This window comes from Anabrus simplex, chromosome 2 (genome assembly GCF_040414725.1).
Source record: "Anabrus simplex isolate iqAnaSimp1 chromosome 2, ASM4041472v1, whole genome shotgun sequence".
Classification (NCBI taxonomy): Eukaryota; Metazoa; Arthropoda; class Insecta; order Orthoptera; family Tettigoniidae; genus Anabrus; species Anabrus simplex.
In genome coordinates, this window is record NC_090266.1 from 766,532,638 (window position 1) to 766,555,387 (window position 22,750).

General features: G+C 39.1%; 1 protein-coding gene across 6 annotated transcripts in view; it reads right to left on the bottom strand.

Annotated features, from left to right (window-relative positions):
* Window positions 1–22,750, bottom strand: part of LOC136864441 (sarcolemmal membrane-associated protein) — a 700,905-nt gene that overhangs the window by 77,223 nt on the left and 600,932 nt on the right. For all 6 annotated transcript variants that reach the window (XR_010859312.2, XM_067141439.2, XM_067141440.2 and 3 more), the window contains one exon: window positions 20,740–20,874. Coding sequence is in view for 5 of the 6 variants with exons in the window: in XM_067141439.2 (XP_066997540.1) it covers window positions 20,740–20,874 (135 nt within the window). In the remaining variant the exon portion in view is untranslated. The remainder of the gene's footprint in view (window positions 1–20,739; window positions 20,875–22,750) is intronic.

A 22,750-nucleotide genomic window follows, 5' to 3' on the forward strand; every position in this document is an offset into this window, starting at 1 on the left:
GGGAAAAGACGGGTTACACGAAGTTAAAGATTGTGCTATAATCTGCTGCTATAATTGCAACAAAATGAGTCACATACTGAATGCTTGGGATGGCAGAGGCCGACAGGTGAAAGAAAATGTTTTACCTGCGGCCGCATGGGCCACCTGCAGCGTAATTGCTGGTTCAATAAGACAGAGAGTGTCTCTCGAAATAGACAGGGTAACTACTCGAAAGAGAAAGGGGTGTTCTCCCAAACATTTAAACACACATAAGAGCAGAAAGAGAGAAGAGCTAGAGACAAGCGGTTAAACAAAAGACAGACCGCCAGGTTGGGCCGAAGAGCAAGTCCCAAGAAATAGAAGGCCCATGGAGGGATGCAGCCATTCAAGTAAAGGGAAAGTCACATGCCCCACCCCAGAGTAAGGGCAACGCCTATGAAAGGCATCATAGTAGTAAAAGTGAGAGTTGTCCCGAGAACATTCGGTTAGCGAGTAATTTGGAGCAGTGTCGAAGGAAACATGACCGGACTGGTTCCATCGACGTCTGTATTAAAGGATGAAAAAGACCCTATTGTTTTCTCGTGGATACAGGGGCTGATGTGAGCCTCATACTAGAGAGGACTCTGCGAAAAGAAGAAATAAACTACCGTAAACCAATGATAGAATTGCATGGTATGACTGGCCGAACTTCTCGTACTAAAGGGAGTGTTATTTTGAAAATAGGAGCCTCCTCTCATGAATTTTATGTTGTAGGTGACGAGTTTTGATTGTCTGGCGATGGTCTAATAGGGAGAGACCTATTACAAGAAAGTGTTATAAATTACCGGGGTGGTTATGTGGAGATTTTTGGAAGAAGGTTCTTGTTGGGTTAGAGTGTTCGAGAAGTGTGTAGGATAAGTGTACCTCATAGTAAAATCCCAAACATTGTAGAGGGCAGAATAGAAATTGGTGTACCGGGTCAGGAGAATTTACTTCAATTTGTGTTGGATACAGGTGGTGCTATAGGAGATTACTGCGAATACCATGGACAGCACATCCTACTAATGAATAGATCCTGCAACAACTCGGCATCAGAACAAGACTGTCTATCCTTATCAACCAAAAACAACTCAGATATTTTGGTCATACTGCCAGAAGATAGGAGGCAATGGAAATACTTATCATAGAGGGAAAAGTCGAAGGCCGAAGACCTACAGGACGTGCCCCATTACGATGGATGGATCAGATCAAGAACTTTGACCAGGATGAGCTTACAGCAAGCAAGTCACCATGCCCAAAGCAGAGACTCCTGGAGGAAGATCACCAAACGGATTGTCGCACGATGCCACTGCACCCTTACGAAGGGTTGGACTAAAAGAGAGACAGGAAGCAAAATGGCAGTTTGTGCCACCCGATTCGAGGGTTGTCAGGCAGACGGTCTCACAGTTAACTAGTATAGATTCCGAGGAGATCAGACTCAGAGGGAGAGTAAGACTCCCAGTGGGAGAGTCGAACACTGATTTTTACATAGTTGGTGAGGATGTACACCTTAACAGTGATGGAATTATTGGCAGGAATATACTAAAAGATAGCATAATAACCGTTAAGGAAGGCTATCCCATTGTAAAGGGAATACAGTATTACATGACGGAGAATAGTACTAGAGTGCATACGATCCGTCTCAAACCCAGGACAGAGACGATCGTTGAAGTAAGAACAGATAAAGAAGAGGCAGAAGGTGCGATTGATAAGCAAGAAATTCTGCCAGGGGTGTACATATCGAGCTGTATAATGAAGGCTTGTAATCATAAGGCTTTAGTGAGTATGTTAAATACGAGAGAGACTGAAGTTAAATTTGAGAGCCTGTTATTTAGTATTTGAGAATTCTCAATAATCATCATCATCATCATCATCATCATCATCATCATCATCATCATCATCATCATCATCATCATCATCATGATCAGTTTTCCACTCCAGTTGCCCGGGGGTGGTTTACGAGCACTCTCCACTTCTGTCTGTCCATGTACCACTCTTCTCTCAAGACAACATCCCAGCTGACTCCTCTTGTTCCTTATGTCCTCTTTCACTTGGTCCAGCCATCTCTTCCTAGGTCTCCCTACCGGTCGTTTTCCGGCCACGACTGTGTGTAGCCATTGTTTTGCTGTCCTTCCATCGTCCAATCGTTTGACATGGCCAAACCATTTCAAACGGGCCCTTGTCACTTTTTCATTCAGGGATGGGTACACACCAGCTTCCTTCCTTATTCTTTCATTCCTTACCCTGTCCCTTTTTGTCTTCTGTACCATAGTACGTAGGAACTTCATTTTTGCGGCTTGTAGTTTGCTATCCACTTGTTGGGTTGTTGTGCAGGTTTCTAGGTTTCTAACTCGTTGAATCCTCTGAATGGGTACAGTCTGTTACGATCTCCGCTAAATGCTACATATAATTCCTACCTTCGCATGCTACTATTTCTGATACAATTCCTTTAGTTTTGCCAATTGCCACCTTTTCAATACAATAAAATATAGTACAAACTTACATATTTATTATGATGTTTATATGGTACATGTTTCGCTCCTTTTCGTGAGCATCATCAGCCAAACTATCATTAATATAAGATTGTATAAGATCATAAAACAATTCTTTTGGTTTAAGATTGCTCCTATAAAACTAATTGATAATCTTATAACATTTTAAAAGTCACACAACAATAAAACTATGTCTTAAGCTAACACTTTTTGTCTAAAATCTTCTTCAGTCTAACATTTTATTGCCGAAACTCATCTGGTGAACATCTTTTAAAATTGTTTAAAAATAAGAATAAAATAAAAAACTTTTGAGATCTGGCTAGTTGTGTTGATTCCTGTTGCTTAACTTGTATAATTGTCATTAAAACTTCATAACAGTATTGAATCATTAATAAGGTGAAAATAAAATTGGCCACTAATCTTGTACCAGATAAAAATAAAAAATCCAAATTTGCAACTTTCACATTTACTAACCCAGCTATATACCAAATCACTAATACCATCAAAAAACAAAATATTAACATTGCCTTCAATACCCAAAACACGAACCAAAATGTTTTCTTCAACCACAATAAAGTTAATATAAATAGTAATCAATATCAAGGATCTGGAATATATAGGCTCACGTGCGCAGAGTGTAATTTTTCATACGTTGGCCAGACTGGCCGAAGCTTTATAATAAGATATCTCGAACATGTAAATGCAGCCAAACACAGGAAACATTCTGCAATGAGTACACACATGCAAGAAACTGGACACAGTTTTACATCTATTGAAAGGGATTTAAAAATCTTAAGAAGAGTAGAAAAACGAAAAGAAATGACGGAATTGGAAAACATATACATTCATTTAGATCAACAATACAATAAAAATAAAAACCTAAATGATGAAATAGAAATAAAGAATCCCATCTTATTACAATTACCGGAACTAATACAAATACTCAAATCAGATTTAAATATTCTATAAACATCTTAATCCGATAAAAGTTAATGGCTTATTGACACAAACAAACTCAACTCCTCCCCTCACTTCTCCTAGACTATCCCCTCCACAGTCTACTGCAGCTATCAATACGCCACCTACCTTAACTTCCCCTTCCCCCTCCCCGCCAAAACGTAAACTCATCCACACTCACTCATACAACACAAGAAGTGCAAACAGGACAACAAGTAGTTCTCAAGAGGCTAGGAGTAACACCAAACAATTACACAGCAGAAAGGAAAGTAAGTGGCAATTCTTCCAATAAGATGTTTTACAGAAATACAATCAAAACCATAAACATATAATTTTTATCTTTCATTACAGATATACCAACGAGCCATTATGGAACGTTCGAGAACATTTTAAATCCAATATCACATCAGAAAGTGTTTCATCAACAAGTTTGTTCACGAACAATATTACCCCATTGATAATATAAATTAATACCAATACATTTTATAAATGTTACTCCAGCAACGAGAACAAGTCTATCGACCATAATGACAATTATCAACTGCAGAAAATATTCAATACTGTTATGAAGTTTTAATGACAATTATACAAGTTAAGCAACAGGAATCAACACAACTAGCCAGATCTCAAAAGCTTTTTTATTTTACTCTTATTTTTAAACAATTTTAAAAGATGTTCACCAGATGAGTTTCGGCAGTAAAATGTTAGACTGAAGAAGATTTTAGACAAAAAGGGTTAGCTTAAGACATAGTTTTATTGTTGTGTGACTTTTAAAATGTTATAAGATTATCAATTAGTTTTATAGGAGCAATCTTAAACCAAAAGAATTGTTTTATGATCTTATACAATCTTAGATTAATGATAGTTTGGCTGATGATGCTCACGAAAAGAAGCGAAACACATACCATATAAACATCATAATAAATATGTAAGTTTGTACTATATTTTATTGTATTGAAAAGGTGGCAATTGACAAAACTAAAGGAACTGTATCACAAGTAGATCTTCAATACGGACAAGGAAAATGAAGTTTATAACCTGCAATGCTACTATTTCTCCGACCACACTCCTGCTGCTTCACTTACTCTACTGCTCTGCTCACCTGCTGTCTGCTACTCCGCTCAACACATGACCTGACGTCATCGGCCTTCTTCCTTGCTGTGTGTGCTTGTGCCAACTTCTATTGGACACATGATTATGACGTTCTTATTTCTGGAACATGCTGGCTTTCTAGTTCTCTATTCTTCGCAACGCTTTTATACTGCTTTATATTTCCGGGCTCCACCTCTCTTAACTGAGTCTGCCTTCGTCTTGGAGTGGTGGAGCACCGAACAACTGCGCTACGTTTATATTGCCATTACCATCTGGACTATAATTCTTCAGATTATTTGGTGAGCAAGATCTATCATGATGTTATTTTGACATTAGATTCTTCATTGGGCCATCTGCCCTGGTTGAACTTTGCTTTTGCAGCTTATTACAGCATCAAAATTAAATATGCAAGACTTTATTCCAACTTAACATTTTCAAACACAAACTGTACTTCGGACAATGGAACTTTGATCTCATATTATCTCCTTCCTAGGACCAATGCTACGTTCTGCAATAATAAACATCTTGAAGCGTAACAACACCCAGTGAAGAGAATCCTTTAGCCAGTTTGATCCCTACTTCCATTGCCCTTTCCCTTCTGTTTGCATCTTCTTTTCTTTTCATTTTTTAGGTTGCTTCCTTTTATTGGAGTTTTACCACTCTTTATTGTACACTTAATACTTATTCATACAGTTATTGATGTATTTCTGATATTCTATACTGTAAATGTGGCAGATTTTATTGTCTAGCAAACTCTTGTCTGGGATTTACTATCTTGTTAAGAAATGTTTAATTACTCATTTATTCATCGTTAAATACATATCTTATTTATGTTGACAACTTTTGGTTTTCTCTTGTCCCTATTATTTTCTCTTGGCCTAGTTCCTTCTCACTATGTGTTTCTATCGTTATTGTTCTATTATTATTATTATTATTATTATGATTATTATTGTTATTATTATTATTTATTGCACTACTTCGTCTACCACTTGTATGCTTAATCTATCTATTAAATATTACAATAACTATATCGTATCAGCAGTGTATGTACATACGACGATAAGCTGGTAACAAGTCGAAGGAAGTAAATCGGGTGATTCAGGTACAAAAGGATAGTGAAAAACCCTGAGAACAGAGAGTAATAGAAAAATTACAGGTTGATCATTTAGCACCCAAGGACAAGGAGCAATTATGTGCTATATGTGCTGCATACAATGACATATTTCATTTTGATAAGTTAACGTACACAGATTTATTGCAGCATGAAATTCAAATTAGGGAAAATCAGCCTCCGATTAATGTGATACTTAATAGGATACTGGAATCTCAGAAGAATGAAGTTCAAAGGCAGACAGACAAAATGCTGGAAGACGAGATAATTACTCCTAGTACCTCAGCCTGGAACGCTCCACTGTTGCTTGTGCCAAAGCGAATGGATGCCTCAGGGAAACAGAAGTATCATGTGTGTATAGACTATAGAGCTTCGAACTCTGTTTCTATAGGTTCTGTTTATCCAATGCCATTAATTTCTGAGTTATTAGATGCACTAGGGAAGGCCCGTTACTTTTCAATGATGGATTTAGCATCGGGCTACCATAAAGTATTATTGAGGCCTGAAGACCGTGAGAAAATGGCATTCTCCGCCTTAGGTAAGCATTACGAATACTTACGAATGCTGATGGGTTTCTAAAATGCCCCTAGTACGTTTGTGAGGTTAATGAATAGAGTAATGTCAGGGTTAATTGATTTAAAATGTGTGATTTATCTCGATATTTTACTTTATGCTCATTCTATTCAGGAACACATCAGAGACTCAAAGATGTGCTCCAGAGATCGAAGGAACGAGGGAACATCGGCTGACGTTGCAGCCAGATAAATGTGAATTCCTTAGAAAGGAAGTAGCATTTCAAGGTCACATTATCACTGCTAACAGGGTACAGCAAGACGAGCGAAAGGTTGAGGCAGTGAGAACATTTCCCAGACCTACAACTACTAAACAGTTGAAAGGTTTTTTTAGGTTGAGTGCATATTATCATAAGTTCATCCCAGAATATAGTAAGATTAGAAAAACTCTGTATGAACTTCTAAAGAATAATGTCCCTTATGTGTGGACAAATAAACAGGAGACAGCTTTCTGTACTTTAAATCAGAAGTTGACAGAGAAACCCATCTTACAGTACCGTAAAACTTCGGGCACTTTCTCGTATATTTTTAAAATTAAAAAGTGAAACATTCCCTCACACTCTCTGAAAAATATATAAGTTCTGCCATGTTTCTTCTTCATTTTTAAGTATGAACACAATTCTAATTGTTATTCTGTATTGAATTATGGCTATTGAGTGGCCGGAGTTACTCCATGTTTTGGGGTAACTTCGGCCGCCATAAGAATAACTCAAGAAATGAAGTTTTCTTCGATGTGGTGTTACTTCAACCACAGTGAATGTTTTTCAAAAACCTGCAGAATGCCCAGTATCAACAATCACAAACAAATTAAAACGATTAGTGGTGAAACAGATATATAGTGATCAAGTTCACATTTCCGCAATGAAGAAACTATTTTATTTAGCCTAAGCATACAAGCATTGTATGATATTACAAATTACATGTTGCATTGCATAAATATTTGTAATGGTACAAAAGATAAGGTACGAAAATCATAAAGCCCAATTGTATGGAGAGAGAAGGAGGTCAGAAAAGAAGCAATCTTTGTGGACTATCCTCATAATACACTGTCTTCTAAATTAGAAAATATCTGGGCCGTCAATCAAGTTATTAAATGTGTACCATCCATGTCAACTGATATCAGTCTATTTATCATTGAAAATGGGAACCGTCCTTCCCCTCCCTGTCGGGATAAACTTCCCCGTTTATTGTTATTGTGCCTTTATTGATCTCTTCTGAAGTGTTCTTGAAGTAAACAGGATTGTAATTACAATATCCACGGCCATGTAATGTTTTTCTGTATGCTTTTGGCATGGCCGAAGTTACCCCGGAAGAGGACAACTTTTATCACAAAACTATTCCCTGAAAAACCTAGTTGAATAAAATGCATCAAATTTTGTTGATCGGTTACCAGACGTACTTACATTTTGACCCCATAAACTACTGGAATGGAGAATCGAATGCTGGGGCTAGAGAACAGTTTCGTTTTATGCTGTTACCAGAAAAGACAATATTCGGGGCTGCAAAAAAATCGATTGACTTAACAATGAGCCCACCATTGTTCCTTGGACTACCAAGTGTTGATAGAGCATTCTATTGCATGTACATTTTAGTTGATGAAAGTGGTTCATCTTTTTCAGTATAGGAGGCAGGAGAAAATAAGTGTAGCTATTCATGCGTGGCCGAAGCTACCCTGTATGGCTGAAGTTACCCCACTTTACGGTATCAAGATTTTGATAAACCATTTATCTTAACTACAGATGCTAGTGGCAATGCTTTGGGAGCAGTTCTCTCACAGGGTGAATTAGGCAAGGACTTGCCAACAGCATACACTAACAGAACTTTAAACAAGGCAGAAAGAAATTATTCAGTTACCGAGAAGGAATTACTTGCTAGCGTCTGGAGCGTGAAGTATTTTAGACCATACCTGTCTGGATGGCACTTCATCGTGGTCACAGACCATAAACCTTTAAAATGGTTATTCAATGTACAAGACCCCTCTTCCAGGTTAATTAAATTTGGAATCAAACTAGCCGAGTATGATTTCACCATATTATACAAGACAGGGAAAATGAATAAGAACGCAGATGCCTTAAGTAGGATCCCTGCCACACCTGAGAAGGCAGTAAGGGTGATAGGTTCCGAAGGGCAGGAATCCCGCCAAGAGATAGGTGAGGAAGGAAAGGTTGACAGATGGAATGATCTCGAGGACGTGAGAGCAGAGTGGTCAGGAAATGAGGATTTAGCTCAGGACTCTAATTCCAAGGATGCGGAAGCAGAGGAAGTTGAGTCTGATAGGGAAAGGAGCTCGCTTAAAGTTGTAAAGAAGGAGCTAACTAAAGAAGGGAAGTTAGCTATTTTGCAGGAAGTGCATAATTCTCTTGTTGGTGGTCATCAGGGTATTACCAGAACACTAGCACAAATCAAAGATGTATACCAGTGGCCAAACATGAAGAAGAACGTAGAAGCTTTTGTACGCTCATGTCCTTCATGTCAAAAGAATAAAATTGTAGGTCCAGAATTTAGAGCGCCAATGGTCATTACTGATACACCTAGTACAGTATTCACGAAGGTGGTGTTAGACATGATGAGACCTCTTCCTGTAACCGAAAGAAAACATAGATATATACACTGACTGAGCAAATGTAATGGGATAGCAGAGCACTGATGCGTAGGTGTGTTACCTGCGCACCAGACGCCCCTTGTGCCAGCGACAGTTGTATAGGAGACCTTGTGAGCAGTGGCTGTGCATGTGACAGGTGTAACATGGAACGTCGTCGTGAGATGACACCGTTTGAAGGTGTATGGTGGTCGGTGCGCGACAGATGGGAAGTGCGATTTCGGAAGTGGTGCGGGAATTCGGCTTCACACGATCAACCGTGTCCAGGGTCTATTGTGAATGGTTGAATGCGGGTGTCACCGTCCACAACAGACGAACGACCAGCCGTCCAGCCACCCTCGATGACCGTGACCGGCGACATCTGAGATGGATTGTCAATAGCGACAGACGGGCAACCGTGCAACAAATCACGGCTCAATTCAACACAGGCCCTGCTAGACACGTCTCTCAGTGGACAATCCATAGGAAGATGGGTTCTATGGGGTATGGAAGCCGGCGCCGCACACGGGTGCCACTGTTAACCCAACGTCATTGGGCACAACGACGTGCATTTGTCACCAGTCACCAGGGATGGACACTGAAACAATGGCGTAACGTGATATGTTCGGAAAAATTAGATTTCAACTGCACCATGCCGATGGGAGGCACCGTGTATGGCACAGACCACATGAAGCGATGGATCCCGCCTGCCTCGAAGGTGTGGTCCAGGGCGCTGGTGTCTCTGTTATGGTCTGGGGTGCATTTTCCTGGTATGGAATGTGCCCCCTAGTTGTTCCGGAAGAGACTTTGAATGGTACGCGGTATGTTGAGCTGCTCGGACACCATCTCCACCCATTTTTGGCCTTCCAGCGCCCAGACGGTTCTGTGGTGTTTCAAGATGATAACGCGCCACCACATCGCTCCCATGTCACCCGGGAATGGTTCCAGGAACATGCAGCGGAGGTCCAACGTCTGCCATGGCCACCCAGGAGCCCTGATATGAACCCTATTGAGGATATCTGGTATGTCCTGGAATGCAGGCTCCGTGCCATGGATCCTTCACTCACGAACTGACCAGCATTGGCGGCTGCTCTGCAAACGATTTGGTGTCAGCTGCATCCAGAGGACTATCAGGGACTTGTTGACTCACTTCCACGGCGTCTTACTGCAGTTTACAGGGCCAGAGGAGGCCCCACACGCTATTAGGTGACTATCCCATGACATTTGCTAAGTCAGTGTACTTACCTGTCAGGATCAATTGTCTAAATATGTAATGGCAAGTCCAATGGTTAATCAAGAAGCCGATACCGTAGCAAGAACTTTGGTAATGCGCGAGATTAGTATTTTTGGAATTCCAAGTGTTATTTTGACTGATATGGGTAGTAACTTTATAAGTCAAACTTTTAAAAGATTGTGTAAAATTTTGAGGATAGAAAAAGTTCATACGACAGCTTTCAGGCCACAATCTAAGGGAAACATAGAACGAGTGCATAGAACGCTCACTGAATATTTGAGACATTACATACGCAAAGATCAGAACGATTGGGATGGATATTTACCCACCGCCACTTTTGTGTATAATACATTGCGTCACACTAACACAGGTTTCACTCCGTATGAGCTAATATGCGGGTGGAAGGCAAACATACCGGGAATATTGCAGAGAAGACCTGAGGTAATTTACGAGTACCGAAATGTAGCAGAAGACTTAACCCGTAGGTTAAAAGAAAATTGTGAGATTGCACAGAAGACCTTAATCCAAAATAAAGAGAAACAGAAACAGCAGTATGACAAAATGCAGCATGAAGTAATCTTTCAAGTAGGTGATCAGATACTGCTTAGGGATGAGACATTACGGGGAGGGCGGAGTTCCAAATTTTCCCAGCCGTATAGAGGTCCGTATGTGGTAAGGAAAGTTGAAGGCGTAAACTGTCTCTTGAGAATTAATAAAAAGGGGAAGGTAATTAAAGTACATAAAAATAGATTGAAATTATACATTTAAGTTGGGCCGAGAAGTTGAGAATAGGTTGGCTCCTATTTCGATCGCAGTGGATTTCACACCTCCGCCCACTCCTACGATCATTTGGAACTGTCAATGGTTGCCTGTAGGGTTAGTTGAAATACCCAGCAAAACTACGTAACCAAATTTAGGGGAGAATAGAAATTTGAAACCATATAATTAGTTTGTGATATTTAGAGATAAGGATCCTCTTGTATTAGCTGCCTAGGGATATTTAGTAAGAGCCTAGGGATTTTAGTACACAGTGCACATTGTATGTATCTGTATGTACTCGTCAGAAGGAGCTGTGTAAGGTGAGGCCGCAATCCAGATGTTACCTCGCAACGTTAAGAGATCATAGTCCGATCCCCGATATTTTCCTATTATATATAGGAAAGCCACTAGAAGTTGGAGAGAGATTAGTGTCATTTACATAGTTAAAAGCTATAACTCATATATGAAATGTGTCACCACAGTACATCACTTGTAGATTTTCAAATTATCTGAAGATGTTATGGCTGTAAATGAAAGAACACATATTATGAATAAGCAATAGTGAAATCTTACAGATGTTTGTTGGCAGAAAAGTAGACTAGAGAAAGTGAGTTCAGTCCAGACAATGGAACATACCCATTGCCCTATGGTTAGATGTTTCAATGAATGAGCCCATTCGCTATGCTGGCAATAGACAAGATGTGATTCTATTTGCCCGTGTGGCATTGCGCAGGCACAAACAACACATAGACACTTGGAGATGTAGAGAAAAAGAATAATACTAATACACAGAGTAGTGCCACGGCTAGTTCGTTCTCTCGTATCAGGCGAGAAAATAATTATTACTTTTCCATCTTGTTCTTACGCTGTCTATCTAGACAGATACAAGATATCTTCTTCTGACTTTTCATTTCCAAAAGAGCATGTGTGGCTCAGTTGATTAGTTGAAAGGAGGTGCAGTACTATTGGTTGCAGTAGCCACAAGGTTGGCAAACCCTATATAATCTAACTCCAAATGAGTGTATACTTTACCTACCATCCTTTGGTGACAACCTGTAGCGGTACCATCGGCTACAGTAACCACAACAATAGCAAACCATATCTGCCCAAAGTCCAAAGAAAGCGTGAGCTTCACTACTACCCTTCGGTGGGGGCTTCTCTTTTTACCCTACCTACCCTAAGTCCAAACAAGCACGTGCTCACTACCTTCCTCTGGTGAGGACCTCACTTACTTTTTTTGAGAGCAGAAGCAATGATGACTTAAGACGATCTGAGAAGTAGATTGTTTCTACAGTAAACCACAGAAGCATCTTATAGCTGAGACAGGCAACGCGTGCCCAGCGGCATTCAAACAGTTCGGCAAACGTTTGATCTCCGTAGCCACTCTCTTGCCTAGCAGGGGGTGATTTATGACGGCAGTGGGCTTTAAAACGGAAGTTCTCATTCCCCTTCAGAAATCCTCACAGCTCTGTTACCAATGCACCTCTTGTTGAATAGACGTCAGTCTCTCTTTTCAGCTCAGACAATTCACACTTGCTTTGTTCGCTGTTTGAAAGGTTTGGATTATTTCTTTGCTTCGTTAATTAATATTCGTGAAGTGTGTTGTTTTTCACTTCGCTTCACGCAGTAATGTGGAGGTCATGGGAATCACACCTGGAAATTATCGCATCAGCAAATCCTGAATTAAATCTGCCAGTGCAGGCAAACGATCCTCAACCGAGCACCAGTAACAGTGATATTCGACCGAGTAGTACTGGTTCCGTGTCCGCGAGTGATACTCAGCCAGGTAGCAGTGGTTCCGCGCCCGCGAGTGATATTCAGCCGAGCAGCAGTGGTTCCATGTCCACGAGTGATACTCAGTCGGGTAGCAGTGGTTCCGTGCCCACGATTGATATTCAGCCGAGCAGCAGTGGTTCCACGCCCGCGAGTGATACTCAGCCGGGTAGTAGTCGTTCCGTGGAGAAAAGAAAGGCGACTAAAACTTTAAGTAAGCAAAGTCAACGGCTGGTATGTAACGCATACGAATACGTTATGAAGAACAACGTTTGCAAGGGTTATATTTCTGAGACAGCTAAAATTTTGAAACTTAACAGGAAAACTGTTAGTAAAATAGTAAAGAGGGGACCTACAACTCCTAAAAAGTGTGGTAATAATAGGGTTATCTTTAATAAAATTGATGATTTTTGCTGTGACTTGGTGAGACACAAGGTATATGCATTCTTTACTAAAGGTAAGTCACCAACCGTACAGAAACTGTTAAAACATTTGAAAAATGTGTGTGGCTTTCCTTATGAGAAAACTACTCTATGACAGCTGTTGAAAAAACTTGGGTTTTGTTTCCGTATTCTGAAGAAGAAAAAAACAGATTGTAATGGAATCTGCTAGAATAATAGCTTGGTGATATGAATTCATAGACCGTCTCCGGAAGTTGCGTTCCGAGGGTGCAGAGTTGTCTATCTAGATGAAACTTGGTACGATACTCATGACATTGTGAAGAAAGGGTGGGATGATGGAACTTGTAATTGCATGCTGAAAGCACCAACATCGCGAGGAAAGCATATTATGGTATTGCATGCTGGAGGCAGTGAGGGCTGGGTTGAGAATTGCCTTTATTTATCGGCTAAAAACATTGGAGACTGCAAAGCTGATAGCCATGACGAAATGACAGCTCAAGTTTTCGAAAACTGGTTTAGGTCTCATCTTCTAGAGAACCTACCACATGACAGAAAATGTGTAATCGTGATGGACAACGCAAGCTATCATTCGCGGCACCTGATTAGGTTTCTTTCCATGAACACTAATATTAAGGACATTATTAAGTTTATGGAGTACAATAACATTCCCGTGCCAAAACCTGCACCCATCAAGGCAGTTATGTTGCAGGAAATCAAATCAGATAATATCAGTAAAAGGTACGCTGTAGAGGAGATCGCAGCCTCATGTGGACACGAAGTTTTGCAACTCCCTCCATATCACTGTATTTTAAACCCCATAGAATGATCTGGTGTCAGCTAAAGGCGTATGTTAGGAAAAATAATATTACGCCAATTTTGAGTGCTAGTGTGTGTCAACTTCTGCGTGAAGGAGCTGGAACGATTGGTCCTGAGAGGTGGTCTGCTTGTGTTCGAAGCACCATTAAGACAGAAGAGAAGTACATGAAACACGACATGGATAGCAACCAAGATAGATTTGTAATTCACCTAGCAGACAATGACGAGAACGATGAATAGAGGTAAGGTAAATACTGCATTTGTTTTAAAAGTAGCTAAGCTTGCTGGCTATTTTTTGTCCGAACTACATACTCCGATATATATTATTATTCTTTCTTAATCTGCTTACCCTCCAGGGTTGGTTTTTCCCTCTGACTCAGCAAGGGATCCTACCTCTACCGCCTCACGGGCAGTGTCCTGGAGCGCGAGACATTAGGTCGGAGGATACAACCAGGGAGAATGACCAGTACCTCGCCCAGGCGGCCTCACCTGCTAAGCTGAACAGGGGCCTTGGTGGGGGATGGGAAGATTGGAAAGGATAGGCAAGGAAGAGGGAAGGAAGCGGCCGTGGCCTTAAGTTAGGTACCATCCCGGCATTTGCCTGGAGGAGAAGAGGGAAAACACGGAAAACAACTTCCAGGATGGCTGAAGTGGGAATCGAAACCACCTCTACTCAGTTGACCACCCGAGGCTGAGTGGATCCCGTTTCAGCCCTCGTACCACTTTTCAAATTTCGTGGCAGAGCCGCGAATCGAACCCGGGCCTCCGGGGGTGGCAGCTAATCACACTAACCACTACACCACAGACGCGGACAATTATTATTATTATTATTATTATTATTATTATTATTATTATTATTATGATTATTATCCCAATCTCTAGTTCGTGATTTTACTTTTCCTTTGCCGGGCGAGTTGGCCGTGCAGTTAGTGGCGCGCAGCTGTGAGCTTGCATCGTGGAGATAATGGGTTCAAGCCCCATTGTCGGCAGCTCTGAAGATGGTTTTCCGTGGTTTCCCATTTTCACACCAGGCAAATGCTGGGGAAGTACCTTCATTAAGGCCACGGGCACTTCCTTCCCACTCCTAGGCCTTTCCTAGCCCATCGTCGCCATAACACCTATCTGTGTCGGTGCGACATAAAATAAACTGTAAAAAATTGTTGTACTTTTCCTTTCTTTACTGAAAGCGAGACACTGATATTAGCAGCATCAAATTAATATTTTAATAGGCCTACTTTGGTATCAATTTAAGTTTAGTCTTTGTCGAGTTTACTTGCCACTTCCTTCTTCCTTTCTTTCTTTCTTTCTTTCTTTCTTTCTTTCTTTCTTCTAACATCTGCGACCACCGCATGGGTTAAGCACGAAACCAATTATTCTGCGATACTGGTTTGTGCTGTGGTCAAGTTTTTATATTTATATTTTGACTTTAGAATAAATTAAATGTTAACATGTTTAAATAATCGACGCAAAATATGACAACCTTGCTTTTGACAGCACTCACTTGCCTTTTAAATGACACGCGCCCCTTGTGTCCAGAGGAAAGGAACCGACTGACAACCCTCATTATTACCAGGTTGGACCAAGTTTTGTCGTAGGTACATCGTAACTGACGTAAAACCTTCAATTATCATGTTTAATATATTTTAATTATAGTTCATTTAATGCTAAATTATCTTTTATTAAGTATTAAACATGACTAGTATATGGTTTCTCTGTAAATATGTAGTATAAATGTGTATAACCTCAAATACGTATTGTTTAACCTAAAAATCTATAGAGTCGAAAGCGGTAGAAAATTCCATAATATTCGTGTGTTAGACTTATTGTACTATATTTGGTGTGTATGAAGGGTTCTGGAAACTTACTCTAAGGTTTTATTATCCAGATACATGTAGAGGCATTACGAATGTTGTAGATATTTCTATATGTATTTTTAAATAGCGGAGAAAGTTCGAGTACCCATTCAACTAGCTGGTCGATCGATGTTTCGAGTGTGTTCCACGAGTGTAGTAAGGACCCTTCCAAAAGTCGATCATTCTAGATGGCTGATCGAATAGTATAAATATCGAGCTGTCAAGTCAGCCAGGCAGTCAGATCATTGGACTCGAGTGAGCGAGTGAGGCGGGGAATTCAAGAGAGAGTATGTTATGATGCGTGCGTCACAGTTGTTGATATCTGTACTTGACAGAATCGACTTCAGGGTACTCCGCTATTGAGTGTTGTATATAGTGCCATTGCTACTGTGTAAATCTGTGTGTTGTGACGTACAGTGTAAATAAAGTAATTTATACAAGAAAGTGAACGTGTTCTCGTGTGATATTTATTTACGTCAAATAGCAACATAGAACGATAGTTTTGAGATCAGAAGATACCGCAAGGGTACGCGTTGAGCATCAGGACTATAACTACTTTTGATTTAAAAAAGAACTGTTGTAAGAGAGAGATCATTTGTATGTGAACGTGACGAACTCGCAGGTGTATAGATTTAATGCAAGGATTGATTGCCCAATCTCATTAGTCTCACAGTTGGAGAAGTTGTATCACTATTGTAGTGTTCATAATTTAGGGTGATATGACTCTAACATCAAAGAGTCAGCTGAATAATTAGTTGATACATTATGGCAGAAGTCATAATTGGGTATTGATATGAAAACGAAAACTCCCAGAGTATAGCAGGATATTTTTTTTTTCAATTGCAGGTCATTTCCTTGGAGGTGCGAGATGGAGACTTTCAAATGGAACATAGTTTTGATCATAACAATCATTCACCTTATGACATATGGAATTATGGGAGAAGCATTAGATTTTCAAGTGTTACCATATGAGAAAACCCCAGGGATATATTTTAAAGATCAAGGAGATGTGGCTATATCCACAGTAGATTGGAAACTATTTACTTCTGTGAATGTAAGTAAATTAAACGATGCATTTCGAGTTGTTGAACAGAACATGCAAGAAACACAAACACTGTGTTATCAATTGCCACCAGAATTAAACTACACGTCAACACGACGTACAGTTTGAGATTAATCGTTTACAGAAAACACAAGATTTAGAAGAAGTAATTAAGCAGTTTACTCGAAGTACAGAAAAACGTAAGAAACGTGGGATATTTAACTTCATTGGCACTGTGTCTAAATTAATATTTGGTATTTTAGATCAGGGCGACATTGATTTTTTCTAGGGAAAATATCTCAGTTAGAAAGAGAATAGATGTCCATGTTAACATCAAAGAGTCTGCTGAATAATAAGTTGATACATTATGGCAGAAGTCATAATTGGGTATTGATATGGGAACACAAACTCCCAGAGTACAGACTCTAAGAATTGTATCCTATTTTTAACATTATAGCAAATATAATTTTTGGAATATATGACATTCATGGGACTCTAGGAAGTCAAATCCTTTTAACTTCAAAAACTGTACCATATGTACATATCTTAACATTAAGCATTTTATTAGAATATTGACATTCATGTTTAATCTTAGTAATGTTTTATTCTGTACAGTCGCTATTGTATAAGCAGGTTCATCAACAGCTGATGATGACCTATTTAACAGGTCGAAACTGGTACTGTCTTTTAACACGTTCACTGCGTATTAGCAGAGTGTGACATACCCGCCAACCTGAGCAAAATATTTGTGTGGGACTCTTTAAAAGTTGTAATTATCGAAGTTTTGTACGTTGGTAGGACAAGTTCCATCGAACTCGTGGACTTATCCCACTCACACGCCTGGTGCGTGACCCGCACGGTGGTTGAAATCGAGAAGTAATACTGGTCACCAGACGGATCACACGCCACGCGCGTTGGTAGATTACTGTGCATTATTTATCGCGGATAGCAAGCAAATGCATAAAGTATGTTACAGACATAAATATATACATATTTACACTTCTCTATTACAGAATTTGAAAAACAAAAATGAAATACTTTGGCTAATTGGGTAGGTCTCATGATGTTGAAGGAACCACATTGTCGGCCATCAGAAGAAAATATAAATAAAATGATAACATAAGCATCACGACGCAGTCAAAAATGATTACTGCACGTTCTTTCAAGTTACTTATAAATGTGATGAGGAATAAATGACAATTATATGTTATACACATATATGTTGCAAAAATAAACGACAATTACAAGTTCAGTTCTTTTACTTAACATATTGCAGTAGTGGAATTTATTTATTTCAAAAGCGGAACCACTCATAATTCTCCTGAAGAATTAATAAACAGAAAATGCAGTGTCTTAGCTCAAATTGAAGTGGTCTTGCTGCTCAAAGATCCCATAAATGAATGATGACGTATGACGACAACTCTGGAGAGGAAAAACGCGGGAAACGGAATACGCATGCGCAAATATGGCTACGGATGAATCTGCTAGTAGACTGGATGTACACGATGTGCGGGATGACAATTGGAGCCTTTCTTACCATGCGGGAAACCTGTGATTCACATTTCCTAGCAACCGTCCCATGATGCGCTAGGCGCGTGCTCCGCACCTGCTTATAAAGTAGTGTCACGCGCCCAGCGCATGATCCGCATTGAACGTGTTAATGTAATTAGAATAAACACTCCGCTGCTAGTACAAAGACTTAGAGCTGCAACGAACATCAAACTGTTTGTCAGGAAGGCCAAGTGTCATAGCGAACCTATCCTATCAGTAAACATAACCTAGCAGTCAGAACTGTTGGGAGATAGACTATCCTGATCGACGACGGAGTTTGAGGGTGTTGTGTTCGATTCCTGGAGTTACACATCCACTTGAATTAAACATCGCAGAACTCAACGCGACTACGGTATCGTGGGTGCAGAGACGAAGTCAAGAGGGGAGGCCGACGCAGATGGAAGAAGAAATCTTCAATCAAAAGCTAATTACCAAGTTTTGTAGGGTTTGATCTTATTGTATTACAGAGTGTAAATGAACTGGATAGTCAAGGACTTTGAAAGAGACTATCTAACCAAGAGCTATAAGTGTATCTGTACACAGATTTTCATGTTTCTTAATTGTATAATTTGTAAATGTATAGTGTGTGCCTATCTAATTAATACAGGTGAAGGGAATTGTGAGTGAGTGGAAAGGTGATCTTGTTATTCCTAAGATTAAGCTCCCGATAAATCCGAACCCAAATCCTCAGCCTGCCGATTTCTTAGAAACATGACACATCACAATGAAAAAAAATTTAAAGCAAATTTGCAACTGAGTCAGGCACTGGAACTAAAACACATAATGAAAGAAGTTGAATTTGACTTCAATATGCACAAAGTCCAGCATTGATAGCAAGCACCCCAGAATATATTACAGAGGGTGAGACATTATTTTTTATCATACTCTGTCTAGTAGCTTTGCAGAAAATGCTCCAAAAGCTCCCCAAATAGGAAATTACATTATATAAGCCAGTTTTAAACAAATATACTGAGAGCACTGAAACATGATTCAAGAATTTGAAGGTGAGAACACTATAATTAGGACTTTAAACTATCCAAGATGTTAAAAAAAGTTTTACTCGTGTACACCCTATTCACCACAAAGTGTGTACCAATCTATTAAAATCAGGACACTGGGTGTGACAACCGGCCAAAAAATCAATTTAAAAAATGGTTTATTAAATTCTCCAGTGTTTTCCGCATCCAACGATGTATAACACTATAATATTTTCTGAATTTAAAGCAATTTAAACATGGCATCATTAGGAATTTAAAGGTCCTAAATGAGCAATTTAAACGTGGCATCATTAGGAACATGCCCATATAGTACATGTCACTTCTTACACTAGTGATTATTTACGTACTTGAGAACAAGTTTAGGCATAATTTTCATACCTGTTACAAGATTTACTGCTATAATGGTTAGAGTGAAACAATTTTGGTAAACAAAATCTGTGTTTAGTGGGTTAAATAATAACAAACATATCACAAATGTTCCTAACCTCTCAGACACAGATAGGTCTTATGGTGATGATGGGACACGAAAGGGCTAGGAGCGGGAAGGAAGCGGCCGTGGCCTTAATTAATAGGTGAGGAATGTTCATTTGGAGGATATTGGCATTAACTAGACATTTTATTAATTTTGTAGCATCTATAAGCCTATATACAGTACCTGTTTCTGATCTGTGTGTGCACCTCCTGATGTAAGGTGCATGTTCTTTATATCTGTGCTAGTTTTATGGGTTCAATTGGGGTAACCATAACAAATTAATAGCATGTGTGTGTGTGTGTGCGCGCGCGCGCGTGTGTGTGCGCATGCGTGCGCGTGGTTTTATTCTTATGCCGCACCGGGACAGATAGGTCTTATGGTGACGATGGGACAGGAAAGGGCAAGGAGTGGGAAGGAAGCTGCCATGGCCTTAATTGAGGTATAGCCTGGTGTGAAAATTTCCCAATACTTATAGATGCTAGAAAACGAATATAAAATGTCTAGCTGATGGCAATATCCTCCAAATGAACATTCCTCACAACTGAAGGCCATTTGCTATAGTGTTCACACCACCCTTCCAAATCCCTTTCCACACTGGAATTCCCCTTCAAAGCAGTTGCAGCTTAGCCACTTCCAGGGATATGGCTTTCCCTTGCAGTGATCTACGACTATAACTTAAAGTCTCTCAGTCTCTGGGAGAGAAGATCCTCCCTAAACAAGTATGAATATAAACTCACTGAAAAAGCAAAAAGTGCAGTTCATAGCTAAACCACACATATTTAAATAATACATTTATACATTCCTATCATTTTCTGCAGACATTTAGCTTCTTTCATATTCCAACAAAACAATGATATGTTAACAAAACCATTATATGTTTTCTAATTCATACTAAATTACAAATATAAAACACATCTATTCCACACCTGGAAATCTAAAAACCCCACCATATATTTCTAGTATTAAAAATTTCTGTTTAAGATATTACTCCATATTTGTAAAGATTATCTATAAAAACCATCAAAATTCAGATTCACTTACAGCATAAGTCTGGGTGGCCAAATTTCCATATTCTTCACGTAAATTACTTAGGTCCTTTGACAGCTGGGTTTTTTCTTCATTGCAATGATAATAACGCTCCTTCACTATGACCAGTTCTTCTTCCAGAGACTCAACCTGTTCAAAATAAAGTTGAATGTGTAATAAATTGTTGTATGGAATAATGTTCTTTTCATCAGAAAATGCAGTGTTATAATAGCAAATGATAAACAATACAAATGGTACAACGAAACTTATGATGAATAGAAATCTTTCATGCAAATATGTTCTTTTCATCAGAAGGCAATCTCCTCAATATACATTTTGGTGTGAAGCTGAACAGATGACAACATGATGAAAGAATAGGAAGGGGACAAGTATGTCCTAAGATAATGAGCGAGTTTACATCATCACAATGTCGTTCTGTAGCTGTCCATGATCTTCTTACCTATCATGTCTCTAATAATGATGTTAAAAAACTATGGTTAATTCCAAATGTTGAAGAAATGTTTAACTCAACACTGTGAAGCTTAATTTGAACTATCTCACGAACACTTGTAACAAGTTACAATTTGTTAATCTTTTTTTTTTTTGCTTTACGCCGCATCGACACAGATAGGTCTTATGGCGACGATGGGACAGGGAAGGGCTAGGAGTTGGAAGGAAGTGGCCGTTGCCTTAATTAAGGTACAGCCCCAGCATTTGCCTGGTGTGAAAATGGGAAACCACGGAAAACCATCTTTAGGGCTGCCGACAGTGGGGTTCGAACCCACTATCTCCCGAATACTGGATACTGTGATACAAATTCTTATAATTTTGTTAATTACCGCCTATTCAATACAATAAAAACGTAGTACAAACTTACATATTTATTAAGATGTTTATATGGTACATGTTTCGCTCCTTTTTCGTGAGCATCATCAGCCAACTATTATTCACTTAAGGTTGGATAAGATCATGAAACAATTCTTTTGGACTAAGATTATCCTATAAAACTAACTGACAAATCTTATAATATTTTACAAGTCATATAACAATAAAATTATGTCTTTAAGTTAAAACTTTTTGTCTAAAATCTATCTAAGTCTAACATTTTATTGACGAAACTCATCTGGTGAACATCTTTTGAATTGTTTAAAAAAATAAAAAATAAAAAAAAAACTTTTGAGATCTGGCTAATTGTATTGATTCATGTTGCTTAACTTGTATGATTGTCGTTAAAACTTCGTAAACTATAGTGACAATTTTGATAAGTTGATAATTATCAACTGCAGAAAATTGTTGATAATGTGTATATTTGGTCTGAGAACAATTGACAGAGAAGTAGTGCCAAGTTCACAACAAAAACTGAGAGAATTCTAGGCACATAACCTTAATTCTGGTTTCTATATATATATATACATAAAACGTCTTACCGAACTGTGAAGTTATGAAATTCATTGTAACTGTGTGGTTATATACAAGCATTATAGGCAATGTATAATGCAAAACGGTGTGAATTTTATTTATGAACGATATTGTGAAGATAAATTTAAATCCAATTTAATCTTCATAATTTATTACTATTAGAATTGGTATTTGGCAGAATTGTCTCAAAACTGGTCATAATGTTTTCCAAGAGAGAGAGGAACATGAACAACAAAAGAAGAAAAAGAAGGCAGACTTGTTTATGTTAACCAGAATAAGAACTTCAGTGGAAAATGCAAAAAAGGAAGTTAATATCATTTCTGCAGGATCGCGTAATAATGAAAATGAAAAAACTGATGAACATCCATATTCTTGTACAGAACCCCCTCCCCCTACACTTTTGTCACATTCTTGTAAGAGCCCCCCCCCCCCCATTCAAAATAATGTATTTTGTAGATGACCTCTAATGTAAAACACACACTGCACTTCACTAATGCACACTAGAAAGTAACTAGATGGTTGGGATGAACTGCAAGTTCCATTGACAAAAGAAACAGTGTGAATGGGAGTAAAAACAAGCTCCAAAAGGAAACCAGACCATTTCTAT